Genomic DNA, 27,877 nt, shown 5'->3' with positions numbered 1-27,877 from the left:
TTCTTCAGTTAGAGACTCTTTAATCATATACCCTGTGAACTGAATCTGACACTGATCATGGATCAGCATCAAGGTGTAGCCAAGACAGCCTCCTCACCTCTGTGCTTTGGGGGCGTCCTCTCAGCCCAGGGGTCACTCCCCTCCGTAACCCACGCTTGGGGCCAGTGAGGCCATTTCTCCCTCACAGTCACTAGATACACAAAGTAATTTCAAGCAGAAAACATTGTTATAAAGTTGCCTTACAATCACAGAAATCATAGAATGGTTTGGGTTAGAAGAGCCCCTAAAGGCCGTCTTGTTCCAACCCCCCTGCCAAGGGCAGGGACACCTCCCACCAGACGAGGTTGCTCAGGGCCCCATCCAACCTGGCCGTAAACACTGCCAGGGATGGGGCATCCACAGCTTCTCTGAGCAACCTGTTCCAGTAACTGAGTACTCCCTCTGAGTAGAGAATTTCCTCCGAATATCTAATCTAAACATATCCTCTTTCAGTTAAAAACTATTCCCCTTTGTCCTGTCACTATTTGCCTGGGTAAGAAGTCACTCTCCCTCCTCTTCATACGCCCCCTTTAAAATACTGTAAGGCTGCAACCAACGCTCTAAAAGTGATGTGTAGAATTCTGTTAATAATTCAAATACTACATATAAATAGAAATAAACTAAGTCTGTGCCCCCTTCTCCTCTCCTTAGTCGTCTTTTCAGACCGAGCCCGAGTGCTCCCTCCGGGCATGGCCCTACCGCTCCATGGGCCGAGGGGAGGGAAGGCTGCGGGGTGCCTGTGTCCCTGGCACCACAGAACGGGTGGCCACGGGCAGCCCGGTGCCGGGACGAGGAGGAGGAGGTTTTAGGAGGAGGCGGGCCCAGCGCCCCGTGCCCGGCGCCTTCCCCCGCCGGCCGGGCGGGCCGCGCTCGGCTCCTGCCGGAGTGCCCGCGGCGGCCGGGCAGGGCGGGGCCTGGAGGGGCCGCAGCCAATGGGGCGGGGCCTGGCGGGGCGGTGCAGCCAATGGGGCGGGGCCTGGCGGGGCGGTGCAGCCAATGGGGCGGGGCCTGGTCGGGCGGCCCAGCCAATGGGCGCGGGGGGCGCCGGCGCGAGTTTGGCGGGAGGGGGCGCTGCCGCCGGCAGATCCCGCCCGTCCCTCCGTCCGTCTGTCCGTGCAGCGGGCGGGGGTCGCGGGGTGGGGTTGACGCGGGTTCGAGACCCGGCCATGGCGGCGGCGGCCGCTCGGTGGCCCTGGGCCCTGCTGTGCCTGGCGGCGGCCCCGCTGTTGTGCCCCGCGGCGGCCGGTGAGTAGCGACCGCGGGGGAGGGAGCGGGGGGAGGCGGCTCCGCGGGTCCCTCTCTACAACATGGCGCAGGGGCGGCGTCGCCCGCGGGGATGCGGCGCCGCGGGACTCTCCTGTCTGGCCGCAGTCGGGGCGGGATGCGGGAGCCGGGGGAGAGGGGGGACGCCGCCCCGGCATCGCTGCGCCCCCCGCACCTGCCCCGTGCCCGGGAAGCGGCACTGGCGCCGTCCCGGTGCCAGTCCGGGCTGGTGCCCGCGCCGGCTCCCCGGGGAGCGAGAGCACCCGCCGGGATCCCTGCGGCCAGGACCGCAGCCGGGGAGAGGCGCTTCCATAGCTTCTGCAGCGGCCGGATCTCCGGCATCCCGCCCGGGCATTGACCTCGCGTCTACCCCAGCGGATTCCGCGGCTCGGGGCCGGGATGTGTGCCCTCGGCTGTCACGCTGCCTGCGGGTGAATTCACAGGATTGTGGCTTGAAATGGCACAAATGGGTAAAACCTGACGCCTGGGTTGCCATATTCAGTGTCAGAACAGGCTGTGTGTTCCAGGGCTTGTATTCCTTGGTTTCAGTAGAAGAGTGGTATCGAACAAGTCATTTTAAAAGGTGAAGACAAGACGTTTAATAAAGAGGATAGTGGTAAAATAGCTCCCCGCATTAAAGTTGGGATAGTAGATGCCTTGGCCATGTGCACTCACAGCCCAGAATGCCAGTCATGTCCAGGTTTCCCAGAGGATGGAGATGCTCCGTTCCTGAATGTGTTCAAGCCAGGCTGGATGGGGCTCTAAGCAGTCTGGTCTAGTGGATGGTGCCCCTGGCCATGGCAGGGGGCTTGGAACTAGATGATCTCTAAGGTCTTTTCCACTCCAAACCATTCTGGAAATCTGTGTGTCTGTAACTTCTTGACTGGACCAAAAAAGAGTGGTGGAAAAAGAAGGCAGCACAAGGACAGATTGGAAAACATATTTAATAAATAGATCACATTGTTGGAATGGAAAATACAAAGCATGTAATACTTTAAAGGAGAAGAGGGCAGTCCCTAAAGTATTTATGGGCATTTCATTGTTGTTCTGTAGTTTTGGTTTCTAGTGAGGCTTGGTTTTAGGAGGAAGGCAGTAAAAAGCTAGTGGAATGAAATATGACATACTCTGGCCCAGCTTTCCATTGATAAACCTACTAATATTGCAAGGAATTCATGCCCAAGTTCCTTCTTGATGTTTCAGTCAAAATCTATTTAGTAAGGTGTTGTGAAGTAAACTTTTTTTTGTTGTACCAGTGTGATACATTGTTCAGATGCAGCTCAGCAGAAGTCTGTAATCGTTAAATAATCCTGTGTGTGAAAGTAAAAGTTTCGAAGGACACCTCCATCTGCTTTCTAAAACACTGGTCCAAACACAGGAAAGTGAGGATGAAAATGAGTATCAAGGCACTGTTCAATTCATTTTATATTGGCCCAGCTTAACCATGAATGAACGAAATATTTTAATGGTAGGGGGTACAAAGCACAGTAGAGTATAATGCTAAAAATGCTGCTTTAAACTTCAGTGTTTCATGACTTCCCAATGCTTCAGTTCTCTTTTTATTCCCTCTTGATGTGTTCATATCTGTGTTTGCTCTGTGACTTCCATCCAGTCAGGAAAATCCAGCCTTAATTATCCATCAATAGTGAAACAATTTACGGTTTTGTCCCAAGGTTTTTAGAACCCAGAGTTCAATGAGCAGCTATGTGAAAAGAGGTTCCTTCTCTGATTTCCTTCACCACCTGTTCCTAAATGATTCTTGCACTTTTCAGATTCTGTGACATGATTCAATTTACAAAGGCATATAGTCTCTACAAAGATTTTTGGTGGGGTTTTTGTTTACTTTTTAATATTTATTCTAAGTTTCCCCCGAGTTAATAAATTGCATTGCCTCGTAAAGGAATTTGCCATGTGCCTAACTAGTGCAGGTTAAGTAGCAGAAATGTAACTAGAGGCAGAAAGGGAGTGAGATCTCATTTTGTTGGCAGCAAGTGTTCAGGAGTAACTGTGAGACTTCTCGTAACAATCTGCATCATTTTCAGAATAAAAATTTCTCTTGTTCATTTTTGCCTTTTGGGAAGGAAAATTTCCTATGGTCATCTGTGGGCCAGAAAATTGTCCTGATAGAGCACCAAGTGTGTACTTGTGTTCAGAAGTGATGGTTAAGTGTTTCAAATCTTCTAAATATCTGTTTCCCTCTCCTTGCTTTTCCATAGGCTTGTCTTGTTGTTACCATGCAAAGGACAATTTAATGTGCCGTGATGTCTGTGAACAGGTAAGCTTGTTTTAAATTTAACTCCCTCAGAGTTGAAATTGTACCTTTAGACAACGATGTAGCAACATTAAGGTTGTAAGCTAATGGTCTTCTGTCTGGATGCTATGTGTGAATTGTGAGATGTAATGTTATCGAAATGAGAACTTAGAAGTTTTAAAACCATAGTCCTCTTTCCTTTGGTAGTAGAAAATGGGTTCTGCTGAAGTTGAGGAGAAATAGTGATACCAACCTGAGGCCACAATTTGGTCAAGAAGTGATAAGCACATTAGGAAATGAGAGGGGTGAAGGTATTTTACGGAATTTATGAATCTTGTGTATTTCCAAGTTCTGGGGAGTTTAAACTGAAGAACAAGATGCTAGTATTATTCTTTCTTCCTTCCAGTTCTTGTTTGTCCACTAAGCATCTCATTATGATATATGGCTTTGTGAATGCAGCAAAAATCTGCTTACTTACTCTATTCATAAGGCTGTTTGTTCTAAATTCACGCTTGGAAAGTATTTTTCCATAACTTATGTTTAGATTTGTACCTGTGGTACAGTTTTGTGTGTGTAGTTACATATATTTATCTACAAAGATTTTTACATCAGTAAAGCTTACATACATGTAGACACAATTTTTATATTAAAGTTGTGTTCTTACATCATACCTGCCCTCTTTTCATGTCTTCATTACCCACTTTGGGGCTGTTCGAGCAATAAACCTGGTTATGATTAAGTTTATATTTATCTCTGATTGTACTAATAAAACTTTCACTTTAAATTGTACTTTTCCCTCACTGATATATCTAGAGAATACAACCAAATCCTCTTTCAGCTTTCATATTGTTAGGCCAAACAAGGAAAAGTCTTACAGTCTCTTTGCATAAGACATTCTCTCAATTCCTATAAGAATTTTTGCAGCCCTTCCAGCATAAGTTTAGCTGTTTGAATACAGGTAAGCAAAACTATACATGGCATTGTAAAAAAAAGTATGGCACTCAGTCTTAAAAATTGTGTTCAAACTTGAATGTTAGAGAAAGATATCCATTCCTGTATATAAAAAAATTATTGGTGAATTTAGTAGCTGCATTTATACAGCATTTGGAATAATCTGTCCATTTCTGTCTTGTGTTTCATTGGTTTGAAGTTTCCAGCTTATCATGTGAATTCCTGTTGGCTCTTCATGAAAGGCCTCCAGCTTTTTACTGTCAAATTCCATCCCAGTTCTGCTATACTGGTTCTAATTATTGCATCATTTTCTGTGGGTTTTGTAAGATACTCTGATCTTGCCTAATCTGGATGATCTCTCTCTACTCGGATAATCAGCATATCCAGAATCTTAGTGGCGAAAGGTCTAGAGCAAGTCTGAAGCAAGACTGGTGCCTCTCAAAGTGTTCTATAAGGAGCTGGCTTAGTTACCTCGCATCAGGCTGGTGGCATCAATTTGTGAGTGATCGTTTGGTACGGTCCAACAGGCTGGCTGAAGGAGCTTTCTGCTGTTATTTTACTGATTTTCATCTTCTGAAACTTAACTATTTTGTGCAGCTGGCAGGAGGAAGAATTTTCTTGGCCTGTCTTTGGATATGCGCTTACAGATTAGATTTGGGGCCTTAGAGCAGATGAGAGGAACGAGGTTCATTGAGGAGCCATCTCGGCCTAACCAACAGATTGTAAACAATACCACCGGGGCAAACACTCCCTTCTGCAGTGCATGGAGGCATTCATCTCCAGATGAGACTTTCTGGCTAAGTTCATTTGGTTTTCAGGGGCTCAGATCTAGGATGTTGCAGGAATCACAAGGGGGTTTTTTGGCCCTCAGACTGTTACCCATTGTCTGCTCATCTATGTAGGCACCAGCGATAGTATTGAGGGAGGCCTTGCATGGGAGCCCAGGGACTAGGGTGAAAGGCACAGGACACCCAGTGATGTTGCCCTGGATCCTGCCAGTTAAGGAAAAACGCTTACCAGTAAGGAATTCTGCTAACCAGTAAATCAGCTACTGTGAGACCTTTGAAAAAGAGAGCTTGGATTACAGATTTGTTTGTCAACTAACATGATTCAAACACCTAATTATTTTGCAATCTTAGTAAGTATTACTCCAATTTTAGCTTTGGTATTATTTGCTTTTCATGATTATTTGATTAAGCATGTCAGATACCATAGCAAGGAATAAGTGGGCCTCTCTTTCTTTAATTGACTTTTTTTTCCTAAATTTATTTCTGAGAAGTTTCACAATGATAAGTTTCCTGGCAACATTCATCTCTATACCATTCCAGAGATCTCTCTCCATATCCTTCTCCAAGCATAAGAACAGTCCAAGGCAAGTAAGGTTATATTGGGAAAGAAAAATCTCAACTGGAATCAAGACTTGTAGAGAATGTCAAGGGCAACAAGATATTTTATGGCAGTAGTTAAAGGCTGAAGAAGGAAAAATGTGTTGCTGAAGGCAGCGTCAGTGATTTAGCGTCAGTAAACCGTTCCTGCCCAACCTGGTTTGATAATAAGGCTGGATTTCTGGATGAGGGCCAAGGCGTGGATGTCATTTTTGTTGACTGTACCAAGTTTTTAAACATTAATTCCCTCAATATATCTGTATCCATTTTAGGATCATATGGGTTTGAGGAATGGACAAATAGATGAGTAAAAAACTGGTTGTAAAATCAGGCTCAGAGATAGAGGTTAGTGGGTCCTACTTTGCCTGCAGGCTAATAAGAAGTGGAATCCCAAAGGGGTCTTCCCTGGAACCTGTGCTATTTAACATCTTTGTTAATGACCTGGGCAAGGTGACTCTCATTGAGTTTTCAGGCCATATGAAGCTGAAAGGAAGTGTTGATAATCTTAATGGATGGCAGGACTGTCATCCCGAGGGACCTGGACAGGTGGAAAGAAGACAGATGGACACCACGGTCTGGTCTCATAGTCGACCCTTCTTTGAGCAGGAGGTTGAAATAAATGATCTTCTGAGATCCCTTCCAACCCAAATTATTTTATTTTCCTATGATCTCAGAAGATTTGAAATACTAATGCAGTTCTTTTTTTGCTCTCCTTTCTGTAACAAGTGCTGTTGCTTTCTTGATTTCCTTTCAATAAGTTTATCATGTTAGAATGGAACATAGTTTATCATGTTAGAGTAGAACAAATTTAGAATAGAACTGTAATGTACTTTTCCTTCTGAAATTTGTCTGTTTCAGTTATATAATTTCCAGTTTCATATCACACATTAATAGGTCTGTTTCCATTCCTCTTGTTGACCAGGTTCTTGTTTTCATTTATAAGTAAAACTTAATTAGAATGCTAAAGGACCAACGTCCTCAACAGTTGTATTCCATCCAGTCTAGCGAGCTCCTGGGTGTTCAGTTTGCCTGTGGGTACTATGCATTCTCCTGTTAGTTTTGATTGTCTCTTTAACTACTCTAGGTTTTGTTCTTCCTTGTTCCACAAAAATTCATGTTTCAGGATTTTTGTGAAGTATAATTGCTTTAGATCATGTAATATGTAGCAGAAGGTTAATTAAGTAAGTAGAGTTGTATAGTATTTTGATACGTGCGACAGAAATCCTCTAGTTCACACTGCCCTTCCACATTCAGTAGAAACTTTTTGATTGAAACGTGTGAGGAGGAAATTCTCGTTCTCTTCTAAATAGAAAAAATTGCTTCTCTATAAAAAGTGAAACATATTTGAAGAGCTACAAATACATAAAAAGAAATCTTAAATTTGCATTGTATACATACTGTTAGGCAAAGTTGTCAAAGAGTAGATATTAGAGAAACTAAAAACAGTGAAATCAATTGAAAAAAGTATTTGATGTGCCATTACATTCTTTAAGGTGTGTTTTGTTTCTAACAGATTTTGTCTTCTAAGAGTGACTCCCGTTTGAAGCACTTACTGCAGCGAGCCCCTGAGTATTGTCCAGAATCAATGGTAAGGCTTGCTAGAAAAGCTCTTCAAATGAGGTTTGAACCTCAAAGTAGGATTTTTTTTTTTTTTTAAATAAAGCCATCATGAATTATGCTACTTGCAATAAGGTGGCATGTATAAGCTATGAAATGCAATGAAAATGTTATCTATGTTGTAAAAAATTGTGCTGGGTGACTGTCACTTGGGTGTTAATGGCAATGACTTAAATTAGATCATATGTTCCAGCATGTGTATGGCACGAAGCCATGAGGTCTTGGGCTAAGACAAGGTGGCCCTGATAGCTGCACCAAATTGTTCATGGCCTTATCTGAGAAACTGAAGTAATGCTTTTATTGGATGAGTAAGATTATGGTTTCCTAAAAGTTCTTTAGTCTCACTAAAGTTCTTTAGTTTCACTAAAAAAAGAATGTAATCTGCTCCCTCTTCTAGGGACAACCTAATCAGGGAATAGATAAGTATAGTCATTCAGGTTGTAAATTTTAGATTCTTATCTCGTGGCAACCTTTTGCAGTCAGAAAAGCTTGCTTTCTTCTGGTAATTTCTGTTACTTCTGAACGGGATCAATACTGTTTGCAGCAAACCTAAAACATATGCTCAGCTCAAGTGGGCAATGAGTAGGAGTAGTAAATCTGGGAATAACATTTGATAAGCAGCTTCACAAGATTGTGTTTGCTTATAGATCGTTTCCTTCTGTGTGTCAAAGTTCCTTCTGTTTTTGTTTCTGTGAGTCAATAGCACTAAGGTCTCGGAAAGTTATAGACAGCTCCTGGTGTGAGTAAAACCTGTCATGAAAACCTATCAAGGTGATGAATAGCATTTGGTTTGTTACTGGTTTTCTTTATCTTTCATCCCCTGATAAGACAAGTAGAATCTTATCTGTACAGTAGAGATCTGCTTTTTATAAAACGGGATTGGAGATTATCTGCAAGGGGGAAAATGACACAATGATTTTTGTAACTCCCAGTTACTGTCTTTATAAATGACAAGTTAGCTGTCCAGTGTGGATCTTCAATTAGTACCACTGAACTGGTAATATCTAAATATGTAAAATAGTTAACAATTCAACTCAATACTGTATTTGCTGTGTCATTGTGTGGCAATATGGGTTGCTGTATCAGTGTGATTGAAGCCCTTTTTTAATTTGTTTTCTGTGTGGTTGTGTGTGTTTAGGGTATTTTTAAGCTGATGGAAAGGAATGCCAGGGCAATAAGCTTCTCCTCAGGTCTTGGTCATAGACAAATCTTACTCTTTGTCTAAGTTGCTGTTTAGTTCTGTAAACACTGATGGAGAGAGTTGACTAGCTTGTGTATTCCAGATACCTGCATTAGGTTCTGCATCTGCAAAAATGCTGCTATTGATTCTGTAGTCTGTGCATAGCAGGCTTCTCATCGAAGGAAATGGTACTCAGCTTCTCTCATAGCACTTCTTTAAAAGATGTTTAAACATAAGAATTCTTCCAATCAGATGTTTAAAACCCAGTGAAAAAATACTGAAATTGCTGGTTTGAGTCTGCCAAAACTCTCTTATTCTGTAAACTTGCTTTTGCTTAATTGCATTTTTACTTTTCAGAGAGAAGTGTGGAGTTGTATAAATTCTTCTTTGCCAGGTAAGAAATACCAGTTGGCCGTTGAATCATGTTGCGTTTTCACCCTGTGTGTGTTTTGATGTTCTGTCTACCACCTGCACCTATAGATTTCATGATAATTTAACTTCCATTATGTATCTTATATAATCTGTATGTGGTGTCTAGTTTCCTCTAGTATATAATGAGTTACCTGTGTATTTTATTAATACGTTTCCTAGTTAGAAAATATTTAATATGTTTGTATAATTAAATGTCTTTCCGTGACAAATTGAGGAAATATCAGCAAACTGTTGATTCCAGTGCTTGTAAACAGACTTTCTGTCTTAATGGTTACGTAAAACTGGCAAAATATATTATCGTTTGGAGTTGCAGTGTTTCTGTCTCCTCTAAAACCTGATAAATTTTTAGCTGATAACAATACCTAATCTTCCTTGAAGTTCAGTAGTTAGATGAGTGGCAATGCTTTTACTGCAAGTGAGAAATACATATTTTATTTTGGATATTAGGTCTGTATAAGTGTGTGGAAAAGCGCTCAAAATCTTTGTTAATGAACCACTCCCAAATTGTCTTCCTCTGCTTTTCTTGTACCTGCACAAAGTTGGTCACCTTCCATCCTTCTTGCATCTGAAGTTATATTGCTATATATATCGTATTCTTTCTTGGTGTGAACCAGTTTTAAAATTGCATTCCTGGTAGGATTTTGTAAATTCATTGTAAATTAATAGGACAGCATTATAGGAGAAGCTCTTATCCCTTTTCTGGTGAATTGATACAGCTGGGTGCATCTGGGAGGTGCCTGTACAGCAGCGCTCACAGCACAGGGAGCAGACAGAAGGAGCTGGAAACCTGTGTGCAGTTACAGGGCTTCCGTCCTATTGGAGTCACAGAGACACAGCAGGAGTGCTGTGGGGAACAGGTACAGGAAGAACAGGCCAGGAAGGGGAGGAGCAGGTGTTGCCCTTTATGTGAGAATGTTAACTGGATTGCATGGAGCTCTGCCTGGAACGGATGATGGGCCAGGTGAGAACAGCCTGTGGGCATTGGAGTGTGTTGTACATAGAACCCAACATGGCTGATGATGTGGGTGTCTGCTGCACACTGCCTCATCAGGCTGAAGTAGTACATGAGGCCTTCTTTGTACAGCTGGAAGAATTCTTGTGTTCACAGGCCTGGTGTTTGTGGGCAACTTTAATCACCCTTTTGAAGAGAAAACACACAAGGGCACAGGCAATCTGCTTAGAAGAATCCCATGGGTTATGGCCCTGGAGAAAAGAAGGGTCCAAGAGAGCTGCTTGACTTTCAAGGATCAGCTTATCCAAGCTCCACTTAATGCATGGTGGGGTTAGAAAAGCCAGAGCCTCTCAAGAATTGATCCGGGTGAATTACATGATGGGCAGCCAAAAAGCTTCTTGAACTGCATCAGCAGAAAAGGAAGACTGGAGAAAATGAGAGCCTGCTGCTGAATGGGGCAAGAAACCTGGTGACAAGTGACATTAAATAGCCCATGGTCTTCTTTGCCTCAGTCTTTACTGATAAGATGAGCCTGCAGGAATGCCAGGCCTCTGAGGTCAGTCATAAAGTCCAGAGCGAGGAAAACTTGCGCCTGATGGAGGAGGATAGGGCTAGGTATTGAGAGGGGATGCTGGGGACTGTGATGAAGAAAGGAAGAAAGCAAGTTCACTCCTTCCTGTAGAAAGGGCAAGGAGGACCTGAGGAGCTGTAGGCTTGGACAGTTTCACCTCAGACCCTGGGGAAGTAATGGAGCAAATCTTCCTGCAAACAACTTCCAGACACATCAAGAACAAGAAGCTGATAGTTTATAATCAGCATGGATATATGAAGGGGAAACTGTGCTGAACCAACCTGATAGCCCTCTGATGAGGTGACTGCCTTTTTAGATGAGGAGAAAGCAGTGCATGTTGTCTCTGTTTCAGTAAGGATTTTATCACTATTTTTTATAACTTCCTTATAGACAAACTGGTGAAGTGTGAGCTGGATAAGAGAGCAGTGGAGGTGAAGTGAAAACTGGCCAAACTGCCATGCCCAAAGGCTTGATCAGTGTCACAGAGTGCAGCTGTAGGCCAGTATCCCAAGGGTTGATGCTGGATCTAGTCCTATTTAACATCTTAGTTAATGATGGGGCAGAGTTCACTCTCAGCTTATTCACCAGTGATGCAAAAGTGAAAGGAGAGGTTGCTAGACCAGATGGTTGTGCTACCATTCGCAGGGATATTGATTAACCAAAGCAACAGGCAGACAGGAACCTCATGAAATTCCCGAAAAGGAAATGAAAAGTCCTGCACCTGGCACAGGCCCCATGCTCCACAGCATACAGGAGGCTGGCCAGCTGGAAAGCAGCTTGGTAGAAAGGTACCTGGGAATCCTGGTGACCAGCAAGTGGAACATGATCCAGCAGTGTGCCTTTGGAACAAAGAGGACTAGACTGCATTAGCAACAATGTTGCCAGCAGATCAAGGGAGCTGATCCTTCCCCTCTACTCAGCATTGTTGAGACCACATCAGGCACACTGTGTCCAGTTCTGAGCATTTTGGGACAAGAACACTATGAACACACTGGAGCAAGTTCAGCAAAGAGCCATTGTAAGGTGATTAAGGAGATGGAACATATGTGGGAGCAAGCTGAGAGCCTGTGTTAGGCAACTAGATGATTTGTTATAGCTCAGGAATCTGTATTGTACAGATGAATTTGATGAATTATCGTAAGTATGGGCTCCAGTCAATTAATTGTGCACTAAAGGTGTGTTTTCATCTAGAAATGCACACATCTTAACTACCTTGATGACAAAATTAATTTAAAAGTTGCTGTATTAAGATTGAAGTTCAATGTTTCTTGAGAGTGTGCAATCAATTTATTCATGAGCTTGTCTGCTGGTTGGATATAACCTGGAGAGAGGGCCACTTGCCAAGAAAATATTAGTGACAGCTGAAAATAATCAGCCTTCTTAATTTGGTGTGTATTTGTCGCTTGCTTCATTCTTTTATCACCATTTAGTTTAGTTCCAGTATGTCTGAAACCACAGGCCCTGTATTGCACAACATATGGATGCCTGATTACTCAGTGGTGACTGCTCAGGGGTGACACTGCCCCTAAAGCTGTCCAGCTGTATTTGTCATGTGCTTCTCCTGGATACAGCTAGTTATTGCAGCAGAGATTTCTGGAAATCTTTTTTTCATATTGCACATGGTGTTTCTTTGATGTTTTTTAGATTGCTTATGCCTTAGGTTATCAATCCTACTAATAAATGTTCTATCAAACATAACTGTTCTGATTGAAAGGAATCTCCACATAGGAATTAATGCAGAAACTACTGACGTGTTATTTAATGCCTAGAACAGAGTATAGTGAGTGGTGGACTTGACAGTTAACTGTACATATGTAGTCAAACCTAAATTCCAGATTTTTGAACAGTGATTGCAAGCTACTGATGTGTGCACAACAGTGATCTCTTTGACACTGTCAAAAAGATGCTCAGCCTCTGAAAAACTAGTTCTGCAGCCCAATTGTGGAAGTGAAAGGTGAGCTGTACTTGCAGTTGTTTGTGACCTTCACAGCTGCTTCGAACTAGTGTGAGTTGGAAAGCTGAGCCAATACTCTGAATAGGTGTCAAGAGGATTTTGAGAGTCTCCAGAAAGACCTATGGATCACTGGCCTGCAGTGCCTGCAGAGAACCTGGACATTCAGATGGTCAAACTGACAGAATACAGGCCACAACCAGAAGCTGTCCTGTACCTTTGTCCCTCTGCTCCCTCCACCTGCTGGGCAATGCTGCTACCTTACTTGTGTCAAGCATTAAGGTTTTAATTTGTGTTTTAATAACTGTTAGGCTTATTTTAATTTCCATGGGGAATGTGTTAATTTAGTGGAGATTTTGCTTCTCTTGTATAAATTTGCCATTAGTGCGTTTTCTTAATTCACCCATTGGAATGTCTTGAAAGACAGATGCTGGCAAGACTTTCTATGCCACCTGTGTTTGTAAAGCCTACAAAGTGTATTTTAAAGGCAATTTTCTTCATTATAAATACCAATTTGCCATTGTTTTCCATTGATTGCAATTATTTTTTATTACTTTTTTCCAAGTGTTTTCTTAGCATCTAAATTTAAGGTCACTGGTCTTGCACCTAGCTCTTCCATTTCCCTTTTTTAAAGCTGAACATCCCATGTAGCTCTTCTAAATAGGCATTTCCACTAGGTTTAAGAGCATTTTTAAAAATTAAGTTGTTCATTCTCTTGCTTTCTACTTTTTTATTTCTACATAAAAATATAATTTGTGTATGTAACTAAAGTACTGCTTTATTTTTCAAATATCATAACAAAAATGAGTGATTCATTTGAGTTAAATAATTCTACCTCCTGTCCTAAGAAAAAGAATGTAGCAAGTTTGTCACAGCTGGTGGGCAGCTGCATAGATCAAACCTTCCCTTTATTTCTGTCTTTAAAGTTACATGAGAAATAGATACAGGAATGTGTTATTTTATTTCTGATGTCTTGAAAATCTGTATTTATTATTGATAAAAGGATGAAACAACTTACGGCAGCAATTTGCTTCTTACTATATTTCTATGTAACTTTATAGATGACAATAATGCAAATAGTGAAGTAAGTGGATTAAGAGAGACAGGGAGATAGGAAACTTTTATTGGAGATGGTTCTGGCTATGAAACCATGCTACTGGGGAGATAAATGACAGAGGAAGGGTCGTGAATTAACCCCAGTAGGCAGCTAATTACCACACAGTGCTCATTCTTCCATCAGTGGGAGAGAGGGGAGAATCAGAGGGCAACAGTGAGAAAACCCATGGTTGGGATAGACAGTTTATAATCTAAAAATAGAAGGAAAGTCAAAGAAAGGAAGAAAAAAAACCCGAGAAAAACAAGTGACGCAGAAGAAAATAATTGCTCACCACCAACCGACTGATTACCAGCCAGTCCCCAAGCAGTGGCAGCCCCTGTCAACATCAATCCCCCCAGCTTTTATGGCTGAGCATGGTGCCATGCGGTATGGAATGTCACCTGGAGTCAGCTGTCCTGGCAGTGTCCCCTCCTGACCTCTTGTGCATGCCAGCCTACTTGTGAGTCCCTATGGAAAACAGAAAAGGCCTTGATGCTGCCTGTGTTAGCAGTAACTAAAACCATCCCTGTGTTATCAACACGGTTTTAATCAGAAGTCCAAAACATCTCCCCATGCCAGCTCAGTTGAAGAAGTTTAACTCCATCCTGACCAAAACCACCACAGGAAGTTTGGAGAAACAATAAGGAACATTTTCTGCATTGACAAAGTTGGTAGAAAAATGTGCTATTGAAGCAAACAACAGGATGTTATCTGTAAGAGATGATGTTCTCAGTTTTAATGGGACTGTTTTCCTGGTGTTTTTTGTTAGTTTATATTTCAGATTAGATAGATTATCAAAATCTAATACTTCCATTGAACATAAAATAGTTTGCATAAAGCATCTTTAACCTCAATGTATGGAAGGTACTTCATTAATTGCTAGTTTCAGCATTTATGAAAGCAGAGGCTATTTCTTCTTTTGCTTAAAGTTGGTTTGGAATTGCAATAAAAATGCAATCTATACATAGGCTTCTTGAATGAGAACAGGATTATCAAATTTGAAAAGTAGAGGGAAGGGAAAATGGTGGCATAGTTTCTCTTTCTACTCTAATAAGTCTGTCATCTTGTTTCCAAAGGAGTTTTGAAGAAGTCTGATGGGTGGGTTGGTTTAGGCTGCTGTGAGCTGGCTATTGCTGTGGAGTGTCGGCAAGCGTGTAAGCAGGTAAGGCCTTCACCTTACTGACTGAATCCAGACTGATTCTGCAGGTCTCAATGGTTATCCTAAACTTAACTTTGACTTTTTTGTCACAGTCTCTACATAAAAGTTGTTACTTTAAAATAATGTTGAGTGGAAGGCAACGTATGGCTGATCCTAAGCTCTCTTTTTTTTGCAGTGTCATGTTTAGCAATACAGCATTGAAGTTACAGCCCCAAACAGATTTTTGTGCCTCTTCAAAGCAGTTTTTGTTCATCAAGAAAGGGGGGGGGGGGGGGGGGTTTGTTTTAATAGAAGCATTGTTTTTGTTAAGTAACAGTTGCAAGCATAATACATAAATTTAGCAATGACCTATTTATTAAAAATCTGTGAAGCATTTTGTGATTTTTTTTTTCCTCTAAATATGTTTGTGGCTTTAAAAACACCTTCAAAATCTAAGAGCATATTTGTAGTTATCATCATCCTTGTAATTCATTTGTGGAGCACAGATGTACTTAATATTCATACTTGTGAATGTTACCTCTGTAGTCTTAATCTTTGCCTACTGCAAACTGCTGTCATAAAAAAACCCCTACTTTAACCCAAAAGCACAGAGTTTAAACTATGTGGCGAGAGATGAGCAGTGAGTACACAGAGTAGTGTGGGAGAGAGATGAGGAGTGAGTAAACTGGGTACTTTTGATCTTCTGAAAAGAAGATGGATGTTTATTCTCAAATGCATTTTTTAGCCGTGTTTTCAAATTTGTCGTAATGCTTAAGTGTCTTCCAGAACTGATAAAGACATTTCTCTTTATTACAGTCTTATTAAGTTCTATTAATTTAATCCTATGATTGTTACATCATTTCTCATTATTTTCCAAATCAGATGTTGTATTGTTTGATTGCAGACTCTGTTGTTTCAGAATATTGGCTGTATTTTGTACTTTAGCAGACTCTGGTTAAAACATTGCCTATTTTTTTTCATTTATACTCAAATATAAATACTTGCCAAATATTAGGGATAATGGGAAATATATGGATTTTAATTTTGATTCTTGAAACTTGAGGGGATTTTGGAGTCATTTTGAAGGCAGTGATACAATAGGTCCAAGGTCAGACTTTACCCAGGTGTTTTAAATTACTGGAGGGGGCAGTAACATGTTAGTAGTTATTACAGTTTTGAATGTCTGCCATATGAAAAAGGAGCACGAGATTTTGTATAGAACAAAGTGATCTGCAGTTTGAGGGGAGAATTTCTGCTACTCAGTTTGACAATAGGAACCATAGAGCTGAACATAGAAAAGGGAGAATGGAAAGCGACACTCAAGTGTTAATTAGGATGCAAAAAATGGGGAGATCTTTATGCTCAAGCTCTTCCATTTGTTAAATGCTTTCTGTGTTCTGCTCTATCTGGCAAACCTTTCACAAAACCAAAGTTGCTTAGTGTGCTTCCACTATCAACTAACTTGGTGCAGAAATATGAGGGTTTGGGTTTTCATTAAATGTTATATTAATAGTCATGGCTTCTCCTTTTTTTTCTTAGAGCTTTACATAGATTCTTTAGGTTCTTAAAAGAACATTTTAATAGATCATGAATCCATGGTTATTGCAGTTAATTTAAAAGTAGAACTGTCTTTATTTTGCAACATGATTTTATTATTTTCTACTACAAATGGAGAAATTTGTCTGTCTTTCAGGCCTCTGCAAAAAATGATGTTTTAAAGGTCTGCAGGAAGGAATACGAGGTATGTTTTTATGTGTCTGAGTATATCTGAAAAAAAAATCAACTGTTCTATAAGTTCTGTAAGAAGTATCCTGTAGAAGAGGGAAAGTCCAGTCTTTTTGTAGTTGTATTTCTGAATGTGCTCATTTTCATCCAAATGTGAATTATCTCTCTACAGTTTTTATAAAAGTATAATCACTTTCTGTAAAAAAGTTTTGGATTTTTTAGACCTGCATATACCTTAATTTAAGTGAAAAGTTTGCAACTTTCAAAATGGAGACATGGATTCCCAAAAAGTTTATTTCATAGGAGTTTTGATCAAAGTCAGCATTCATTGTGATCATTCAATCTGTCAGAAACCTTTCAGCTTGGACAGTGAGTGAGTCAGCTTAAAAGTGACCTAAAGAAATAAACTCAGGAAAGAATAGCCTTTTAAGTATCCTATCTGAATATAAATAATTTCAAATGTATAATTTTTTGTAACATCAGTGAAACTGTTGATGCTTGCAGTTATTTTTACTGTTCTCCGCATAAAATTAATCATCAGGATATCTTCAGAAATCTGCCTTTACCTATGTTCTTTTTAACACAGCACGTAGAAATGCTACTCTGCAAGGACTGCTTTTCTTTTGATCTTTGTCTTAATTAAAAGCCAGATGCCTCCTGCCCCCTTTCATCTCATTTCCTTCTGCCCTGAGTTAGGTAGTCCTGCATCAGTTCTGCTCATAATCAACAGTTCGGGATATCAGACAATTTTCTGTTCTTTGATTTGGGCAGAAGTGGAGCAGCTTTCCTTTTTTTTCCAGGAAGCATTAAATTACGTTTCCCCCGCCCCACCCCCCTTTGGTCCTTTTATCTAAACAGTCTACAGAGTATATTCCTAGACTCTTCACTGTGGAAGTTAGTGTAGGTTGAAGTTGCTGTAGCTTGTTCTCTTAAAAATGCATTTTCATTTTAAGTAGTTCTGTCTCCTTTCATGCTATAATATGCTATACTGTCAACATCTGCAAGCTTCTCCTCTATTATGCTGGTCTGTTTCCTTCTTTTTTTCTGGATTTCTGCTTTGCTGTAGGAGGTTGGCCAGTATGGGTTGAAGGAGAACGGGAGAGGAAAGGTAAGAGAATAAAGAATGACTTCAAAATGGTCATAGTCATCTTACTTATTTTTCCAGTTTTTATCTGTAATTATGAAAACTGGGCCTCTCACTCTTAATCAAGAGTGATCTTGCTGTTATTGTACAGAAAACCTTAATGCTTTCTGTCTGTGCAAGACTAAAAGAGAAGGAGAGGGAGAAAAATCATAGGAGAAGGAATCAATCTTCTGGTTAGGGAAGAAGGAAATAACTTTTTTTAATGAGGACTAGGTACAGTAGATACTAATAGTGTGTTAGGGACAGAAATTAAGTATCTGATGTGCTAGATCTTCAGATATTGTAGAATTTCGTATGACAATGTTTTTTCATAGGTATCCAGGCTTACGGGTGCTCATGAAAAATAGTAATTACAATGGTCTTAAGAGAATCATTAGTTGTATAAAATGCAAGGAAATTTATGCCTAAGATTGAAGATTCCAAATAATACTTTTGGAGGGAGCCTGCAGTTTCCCACACCCAATCATTATTTTTCATTAAAAAAAAAAAAAGGGGGGGGGGGGGGGGTTCTTGCTGCTTTGGTGTATGAGTCCTGCTCCCTGTGTAGTCTGTGAGTAGCTTCTGTGTCCTGTACTGTACTTTGCTTTCAGTGGAGTTGGCCGGGGAAATGATGCCTTTTCCTGGTCTTAAAATCAGGAGTCCAACACGGTTAGAAGGGAAAACATACCTTGGTATTTATTTTAAGGATCCTTAGGTGCACTACATCCAGGTTGAATGCACTGAAATGCACACCACAATGCACACCCCCAAAAGATCTGGTATAACATTCTATAGCCTTACTAATTAGCATATCTATCAAAGATTCCCCAATGAGAGGCTCAAGTGAGCCCCCCTCCCCAAGGAACCTTCCCCTGGATGGTTCTATCTTAGTTTACAGAATGTGTTCTGGAGAGGACCTTGGGGTCTGGGGCACACTAACCTCTGCCTACGAAGCTTCTAAAATGTTTTGTCTTCTAACTGAACAAACAAGTCCAAGAATGTAGGCAAAAAGCACTAAGAATACAGAAGTTGTAAAAAGGTGTAACAGGGGTATAAAAGAAAAGGCAAAATTCTTCATGGCATCAGAAACACTGAATTGGGGAAGGAGTGGCTGCTTCAAACTGAAGGAGGTGACATGAGATCAGAAATAGCATGTGAATCACATAAATGCAGTGTCATATATACTGTGTTTGCTTTTGCATTTAAGAATTCATACTTTGCTAAAAATGAGGGTTCAATTAGAAAATTAGTTTGCAGTATAGATCGTAGTGCTTGTTCATCAGCTCTCAAGTCTGTTGCTATTTAATATATTAAGTACATGACATAAAAGTAAGAACAAGATAAATTAAGGATGTAAAATATAACTCCCTTTTGTAAACACTCTCATAGCTTACCAGCTTTCTTAACTTACTTAGCTTACTCACATAAGGATTTCCCAGAGAATTTTCACAAGCTGCTTAGGATAGTCTGAACTGTGCATAGTACACTTTTGTAATCTTTTGAGATGCGGGAAGCAACTTCATGAGTTACCTTTCAGCCTCCCACTAAGTTAGTGAGGGTGAAGAAGGAGGTAAATATTCAAGGGTAGGGCACAGGGTTCAGAGCAGTGAAAAAAGCCAAACCCCATGCAGGAGGTGTCACAATTTTGAAGTCACTAAGTGGAGTCTCAGGTTGTGCAGTAGCGCAATCATTTCAGCATTGATGTGCCAGCTTTTCACAGGATTGATCAGAGATGATTTTTTGCTGATCGTATGTTTCTGCATTACTTTTACTGTAAATATTTATGTTTATTTTAATTTGGAGGTTTTACACATCTTAGAAAAGTATTGTGTTGGAACAAGAGATTCATTTTTGATCAGTGCACTGAAGATGGCATGTCCTGTTAAACAATTTTTATTTTCAAGTAGCACTGCATACAGAAATGAATTATTTAACACAACTTGTGCAGTATTTTTGAGTGTTACCAAAAGGTATTTTGTTTGCCTTCTTTTGAAGGTTTTATTTTGATAGTCCTTTTATCCATCTTCTGCTTCTCAGATACTCATTTTGTCGTCTTCATTTTTCCTCTAGTTCTGTGCACCTCAGTTCTTTTATCTTTCACTACTTCTTCCAGCTTTCTGCTATCCTGTTCATCTTCCTCTAAAAAGAAGGTAGGTAATAGTCAAAGGAAGAAGAAAAAAGAAGTGGAGACGGTATGGATTGTATGTAGGATTTTCTGATTTTTGTATTTTTAAAATTTTTGTGTAAAGTGGAGGTTCATTTTTTAAAAGACTACATGGAATACATGCTTCGAGGAGCAACTTAAAATACTTTATTAATCTTAAAATAAGATGTAAAGGCTTTATTACCATGTTTAAGATTCCTTTTCTTTCTTCTGTGCATGGAAAGGGTAGCACTGAAGTTTCCCTTAGATTGCGGCTCTTGAGTCTGTGCACTGCATATTGTGAGTTCACCTCTCTGAATATTAAGAACTTCAGTTTTTACTTCATGTGTTCCAAATAAGACATTTAAACTTCTCTTGTTAATTGGCACTGTGAGAGCTTTACTGCAGCTGAGCGCTACTGACATCTGCTAAGCAGTTGAAATGCAACTGGAAATGTCATCAGTTATTTAGCCTCTGCTCTTAGAACTACTTTTAATGCACAATAGTGAACACTTTTGATGTCCCTGGACTGTTTAAAGGTAATTTTGCTATCATGGTTTTGAGCACTCTTTAGCCTAATCTCACTTTGGTATTTTACAGTTTTTTAAACACAGAAACTTCAAATGCAGTGCCTGCAGCTTCAAGTGCTTTAATTGAGATTCGGAAAAGTATTCACTCTGCTACAGTATTGGTTTTGTTTTTTCTTCTAAGGTCATATGATCCTGCTTTATGCTGAGATTTTTTAGTGAATGCTGGCTACTAATTACCCCTGCTGAAAAATGCAGTCATCAGTTTTTAGCTCTTATCTAATTGTTTGTGTGGATTACTCTGAGACAATAGATAATAACTCAAGGAACTGTTTAGGACATTGTTTAGCTAAAGGTTCCTAAACAGTTTTAATGAACTCCTAAGGCACAGGACTGTGTGTGGCCTCTGGAAGTACTGCTTAATGAATTCAGGATGGACTCTGACCATACATTACACATTGTAGATAACGTTACTGTCATCTGCTGGTGCTTTTTGTCTCTATTCTCTGCTGTTCAAAGAAGGTTGATAGAACACTCAATGATCTTGCCAAAATTTGAGTTCCAGTAATTTTGTACTACCTCAGTGTGCAAGTGTTCTCAATTCTTTACTGGTTTATATAACTGAGGAAAATCTTGACCTTACGTGTTTATTACTGCAAGTTTTTAAAGTTTTTAACAGATGTTCACCATCATTTGACACTTCAGCTGATTCCACTAAACTTTAGTATGTTACCTTCTGACTTTTATCTTCTCTCAATACATTCAAAGATTAAATTAAGTCAAGGAGAGATCAAGAGGGTTTTCTTTTCTGTGCTTAACTACACAGAGTTAAGCATTTTGCTATTGTATTTGTTAACTGTAGGTAATACTTGTAAATTAAGATGTCCTTAACTGAATAGCATCTAGATTCAAATATTTGTCATGGTTGGGTTGCCCAAGACAATAGTACTAAACTTATTTTTCTGCCAAAGTTAGTAGAATATAGATACTATGAAAATTTTTAGGGAGGAAAATAATTTTTTGTGGTTTTTTGCAAAATACTCCTAATTTCTGGTGTGAAAGAACAGCTTCGCTGTTGCTTTTCATTCAAGACACAAGAAGCAGCCATTTAGAAAAAATGTGCTTATAATATGAAAGCATGCCTCACAATGCAGAGGACTTCTTACTTCAGCAAAATGTTCTGCTCTATTGGCGTTGGGGTGCGTGCATTTTTGGGTTTTGAGCCGTTACCTGCAGCTGATGAGCTCCAAAAAGAGCGAAACCAGTTAGGTCCTGCAGTACTGGCTAAAATCTTCCTTCAGGGGCGTTCTGGTGAGGGGACACTGAACAATGTTCTCTGCTGCATAAACCTCAATAGCCTTTTTCAATTTCCATAACACCAAAAAGAAATCTTTGAGACTTTTTTCCTTTAAGGCGTATGTGTTGTGTTGCTGGTGTCCGCCTGCCACTTTCTACTCCTGCTTATGGTCTCTCTGGCTTTAATCACCAGGTTTGGAAACACCTGGTTTTAAAAAAAAAAAGAGAAGTCTGAGGGATGGGATTTGTGCACAAGTAAAACAAATCATTGTGGTTTAGAAATTTTGATATTGCCATCTTCGTTCACTTAATTCAGCATTCAACACAAGTTGAAAATGGAGTATCAGACTGTGTGTACACAACATTGCCTTTTTACCATCGTTTTCCCAAATCTTGGTGGCTTAATTGTTCCTTTAAAGAGATACTTTTCTCCTCTTTTGGTTTTTGTGTTGGTTGGCTGGTTTGGTTTTGTTTTTCCTTACTTATACCTATCTTTTATCTTTTGCTTTGTTTTCTATGTCTTTCTTCACTACCACTTCACTCAAAGATTCAGAAGGAACCTTGAGTGGGCAGAAAAGCTGGTGACTTCTTAAATATGAGTACTACTTTAGTAGAGATGGACATGAACCTTGTGTTCTGAAAAGAAGTTACACTTAGTAATTCAAATCAGACTGACTGTCTCATGCTGTTAACAGCTTTATTTACGAACAGATGGTTAGACACTTATTTTTAGACTTTTTTTCGATTCCCTCATATCTGTGTAGCTATACCCCTCATGTGTGTACAGTTACATATAAACTGAACAGTTACCCAGACCTACGCAAAAAACAAAGTCAGCCCCCTCACTAGCACTGTATTCTGTGGTGGCTACAGACACTTACAGTTTTGTGAAATATGGCAAGTTGCTGTAACAACTCAGTGCAGCTGAAGTTCTTCCCCTGCCTTCCTGCAACTGCCATTTTTCCACACACATTCCCTCCCCTTGCTTGCCTTACTCTCCTTCTGGCATCTGGCAGGTCCTTCTAAAAGATGGTGTCTAAGAACAGCTTGTTCTATTCTGTTCTAACGTAGTATTATACCTGTTGATGTCACTGACTTAAATTCCTAGGGGATGAGAAAAAAATGAATTTTCAGCAGGATTAGTGAGAAAGATCAAGTCATGAGAAGATGGTGGTGTAAGGGCATACACAAGACTATACAACTGGGAACAGGGACAAGGTGGAAAAGAGAAGCCAGACCACCTCCTCTTAACAGAAATAGGAGGATTATTACAGCGATTCAGCAGTCCGTGGAATTGTAGTTTCAAAATACAGAAAGATTTATTACCAGGTTAGGACTTCTTGCCTGTATTAAAATTCATGTGCAAAATAGCTGTGAGAAGATAATTTTGTCTCAATTTGAGCCCTTCTTTAGAGGAGGGACATTAGTAGATACCATAATCTTCTCAAAATTCTCCTTTCTTCTATGTCCCCTGAGCAGGGCAAGACACTATTATCCATGAACTTCTTTAGAATCACTTTTTTGTATCATTCAACTTTTAAATAACATGACAGTTTTTATCTGAGTTCATTGCAGCATTAGCGTATGGTTCTGAGTACTATTTGTGCTAAGAGTATGGTCAAGTACTTGGGTATAATCATGACAGACAGACTTTAGACTTTCCTGCAGCCTCCACTGTCCCGGTGCGTTAATTAATAAAGTTATGGTGTTCATTCTGCCTGGCTGGTTTGTGTGCCACCTTCCAGTGCAGGGTGGGTGCGGAAAAGTCTCATTTTCAACAGCTTCTGAGAATAGTCAGTTTTGGGGCAGAGTGATGATGTGTGTGGTAGGTCCCAAAGCAACCAGGTGGCCACATCAGAACAGGGCCTTTCTGGTAACCTTTGCCTGGCATCCACAGAGAAGGATATATGGTGCTACAAAAATGTCATGAGCCTTTAGGCAACAGTATAAATCTGTTCTTTACAGATGTAGGATGGTGACCGCATCTCTCTGTTCTTTTTCCATTTTCTCTTGTCCCTCATCTGTGTTACAGAGATGGATGGGTAACAGGACTTGGTTCATGTACAGGAGAGAGGGGAATGTCTAAAGTTAATCAGATGAAAACTTGCTGCTGGAATGAAGAATGTTGCTGCAAATTCATCTTAGTCTGAGAGAAATAATGCAGTATCTGTGCTTTTGGGAAGAAAGAACTGAAATATTGTAGAGGATATTTTTGGGATGAAAATAAAATGTCTGAATCGCTAGTTTATGAGATTTGGGGCTTTATTTTATGTAAGGCAGATTTATCAGTTTTTGTGTGAGGTGTACCAATAGACCTGTGGCTGTATTTGTGATCACTAGAATTATAAATATTTGCTTTTTGTGGAAAAATAACTTATATTTTCAAGTTAGATTTTTTTATTCTCTTAGGGTCTTTCATTGCCGCATCTGCCATGGCTTACCCAAGGTTTAAATTAATTTCTGAGTGTTAACAGAAGCAATTTGATGCTGCTCATTACAGTATTGGGACTGTCCTGTTTAAAATCTTGTGTTCAGAAGAAAGCAAGTAGAAAATATGAATGAAGAACGAATTCCTGCACACTAAGCAATATCTAAGACAAAAGGAAAAATAAAATCATCAAGTTAATTCCTAACACGTTTGTATTTTCATCTGTTTGCAGCAATACAGATTTTCACAAAAAATAGCCCAAAGATTATTTGGGATACGCACTTCTCTGCAATGCAGTGAATAACTAGTAACTGAGATAGATGAAGAATCTGGTGAACTACTGAGCTTAAGCTAGGTCTGCATTTTGAGCTCTCTTCCTTGTCTTAGAGGTAGGAGCACATCTGGGGCTTTCCTGTATTGAAGCAAGACTTTAATCCCACATTATTTGGGATCATTCTGATGGTGTTTCTGTTTTCTTCTCTAGGTACTCTCTTCTGTGTGAAATACAAATTTGTGTAATTATAGGGATAGCGGAAATGGAGATCAGACATTTTATGAGGATGGGGATTGTGTTTTGTCACAATATTAATGTATTTGATCATGTTTTATAATCTGGTGTTCTGACAGTTGTAGAAGTTAGATGTGGAGAAGGTTGAAATTTTGACACTGAACCGTGCCATAAATCAAATCCCTCCTGATGGGAGAAAATTTTCTAAAAGTCCTTGCAAGGAGTTTCAAGGATAAACTGAGACTTTTCCTTGAGTTTCAATGCTGCCAGATAGTTGTTTATTAAGTCTTATCAGAGGAACAGAGCCACTAGTGTGACCCAGGTACAGCATAGAGCACAGAAAGCAGGAGTGAAGTCTCTAATTATCAAGATTTACTCAGCCTTTTAAAGGTAATTTAACTAATCGTTACTAAAAACGTACATTATTTTCACTTTCCTACCAATTATTCAGTAACACGGGCAGGAACTGCGGAATTCTCTATCCAATCATTCCAAACTACTTTTACTGCAGAACATGGAGTAGTAGAAGAAGGAGAAGGAGGTTTAGAGAACAACAACAATCCTCCATTTTGATATTTTTTACTGTTACCTATTTACTACAAAGAGAAGCCCAAAACCTCTAAATTTTTCACCCTGTGACAATCTTACATAGTAATCTATCACCTAATTCACACCACTGTATTTTCTAGTTCCTGTCGGATCGTTGGTAATTTTTTCCAAGGTTGGAGGCTAAAACAGTGTTGTTCAGGGGGGTAAGAACCCTTAAAAACAGGCAGAGAAATCCTCTCGGCACTCTGGGTTCCTACAAAATTTCTCTTTTTTCACAATCATATAATTTTAAAGTCTTTATAATTGGCAACTACGTTTTGGAATTTTAACCTCATGACTTCATCTTTTCATAGAGTTCCAGACAGCTTATATTCAGTATCCATTTTTTTTAATGGGAAGTGTGCTTACTCAGTGTGGGGAAGACTGTGGTTGTTTTGGCAAGAGTTCAGTAGTTGTGAGGAAGGGGATTCTGCCCCTCTGCTCTGGTGAGACCTCACCTGGAGTGCTGCATCCAGGTGTGGAGTCCTCAGCACAGGAAAGATGTGGACCTGTTGGAATGAGTCCAGAGAAGAGCCACAAAGAGAGATGGAGCACCTCTACTGTGAAGACAGGCTGAGAGAGTCTGGAGAACAAAAGGATACAGGGATACCTTATAGCACCTTCTGGTGCCCAGAGGGGGCCTACAAGAAAGCTGGGAATAAACTTTTTGGCAGGGCTTGTCACTATAGGACACAGGTTAATGACTGTAAACTTAAAGAGGGTAGTTTTAAACCAGATACAGTGAAGAAATTTTTTATGATGAGGGTCGTGAGGCACTGGGACAAGTTGCCCAGAGAAGCTGTGGATGATGCCCCATCCCTGAAAGTGTTCAAGGCCAGGTTGGATGGGGCTCTGAGCAACCTGTTCTAGTGGAAGGTGTCTCTGCCCGTGGCAGGGGGTTGTGAGTACATGAATCTTAAGGTCCCCTCTAACCCAAAGCATTCCATGACTGATCTGCAGATTAGAGACCTCTGAAACAAACAAGCAGGGTGTGTGTGTTTCCCTTCTTCTGTCATTTAGCATGTAAATCCCCCAGCTGTGCCTTTCAGCTGCAGTTTGAGGGAGTTGGTTGCATGCTTTAGCTTTTAAGGTTTGTTGTCGCGGAGTTCTTTTGTTGAGATATACTATCTGCATGTATCCATCTGTGCAGAATTCTTTTTTTCTACATAGAATCTTTAAAATCATTGCCCTTAGGGTGTCCCAAAATGTTGGGACTTTTTTTTATTATAGCAGTTTACCCTGTTTCTAAGTTAGTCCAGGAAAGTCTTCCAATTTACTTGTTTGCTTGAATATTTATCTATTTTGTTATGAGTGCACACAGAACGTTGGTGACCCTTGATCTTTTAATTTCCTGGTTTCACTGTTTGTATAGTGGTTTTGTTTTAATGCAATCTAATGGAAGCAAATAATACCAAAGATTTATTGGCTCATTATAACAAATGACTGGATACTTAAATATTTATTTGAAGTTTTCTGGCTTGTAACACTGCTTTTGTTTTGATTTCAGAATGCTCTCTTTAGTTGTATTAACAGAAATGAAAGTAAGTATATAACAAATAGTTTGGTTTGCTTTTCTTTTGTATCATTCATTTTTTTGTCTAAACTATAAGAGGTTCTGTGGGTGAGCATATACACAAACACATGGATTTCAGATCCATATAAGGAAAAACCATATGAGTAAATTGCCTTACTCAAGTAATAAAGGAATCAGGGCTGTTAGTATAGTTAATATCAGTTCTTAATTTGTGTATCTCTATTAGTCTTTTCTGTCATCTTTTTCTTCTGCTTGTTCATTTGATGCATGCTAAGTAGCAAAATTAAATGCGTAGTTGAAATTTTTAAGAACCCTGCAAGTGTTCTGTTGCCTGATATATGTTTATATAAAATGAAATCAGTGTCTCAGAATTAATTCTAGTAGAAGTTGTTCTCAAGAACTACTATATGTATTTAACAACACAGCAAAATTGGGTGAATCGCAGTACCGTCTGTCTGGGTTTTTTGAATGATACTACTCTTGTTTGTTTGTTTATTAGTAGTATTTCTGTAATAATTCAATTATTGGACACGTCTGGTTACCTAAAGTAAGAACAAAACAGCTGAAAATGAGATTCAGCTGGCTTGCTCATGTCTTGAACTTGAGTTCAAGGCGGCTTTAGTACTGACTTTTTTCTCCTGCCAGACAAACAAATGTAGTTTGGCTAGTTACAGATATTTCCAGTCATTCTCTAGACAGAGATATTTCAATAGCACGTAGAATTTCTTTTTTTTTTTTTTTTTTCCTTGAGCATCCTTGTGTTGTACAGACATGCTCATCTCGTCCTTTCTCTGCACAGGAACCCATAGATTTTCTGTTGTTTGTTTGTTTTGTTTGTTTGCTTCCCCAGTGGGGTCAGTCTGTTGCAGCTATGCGGGTCACCACACCAACTGCCGGGAATATTGCCAAGCAATTTTTCGGACAGACTCCTCTCCTGGTCCTTCACAAATTAAAGCAGTTGAAAATTACTGTGCATCTATTAGCCCTCAGCTTATACACTGCGTGAATAACTACACACAGTCATATCCAATGAGAAACCCTACAGACAGTAAGTACAAATAAATCCTTCTTTACTGAAAGTTATAGAAGATACTAAAAACGTACTTCATATACGTTTTATATAAAATCTGTTATTGTAGAAGGCTGTTGTATAAATTGTACTACTGTAATTGTATGAATTTA

At 39.9% G+C, this 27,877-nt stretch overlaps 1 protein-coding gene across 2 annotated transcripts in view; it reads left to right on the top strand.

Annotated features, from left to right (window-relative positions):
- Positions 1–1,124: 1,124 nt before the first annotated feature.
- Positions 1,125–27,877, top strand: part of RECK (reversion inducing cysteine rich protein with kazal motifs) — a 46,091-nt gene continuing 19,338 nt past the window's right edge. The window contains exons 1-8 of one of the 2 annotated variants that reach the window (XM_042044308.1): positions 1,125–1,284; positions 3,516–3,574; positions 7,400–7,474; positions 9,041–9,077; positions 14,762–14,847; positions 16,517–16,564; positions 26,669–26,702; positions 27,546–27,743. In XM_042044308.1, the coding sequence (XP_041900242.1) occupies positions 1,206–1,284; positions 3,516–3,574; positions 7,400–7,474; positions 9,041–9,077; positions 14,762–14,847; positions 16,517–16,564; positions 26,669–26,702; positions 27,546–27,743 (616 nt within the window). In that variant the 5' untranslated portion in view covers positions 1,125–1,205. Of the gene's footprint in view, positions 1,285–3,515; positions 3,575–7,399; positions 7,475–9,040; positions 9,078–14,761; positions 14,848–16,516; positions 16,565–24,047; positions 24,455–26,668; positions 26,703–27,545; positions 27,744–27,877 lie in introns of those variants that run through there. The other variant, XM_042044309.1, reaches the window with a different exon arrangement.

This window comes from Corvus kubaryi, unplaced genomic scaffold (assembly GCF_017639235.1).
Source record: "Corvus kubaryi isolate FWS band 111438036 unplaced genomic scaffold, C.kubaryi_AGA036_p1.0 37398, whole genome shotgun sequence".
NCBI classification, from domain to species: domain Eukaryota; kingdom Metazoa; phylum Chordata; class Aves; order Passeriformes; family Corvidae; genus Corvus; species Corvus kubaryi.
This window is presented reverse-complemented; position numbering and strand designations above follow the sequence as displayed.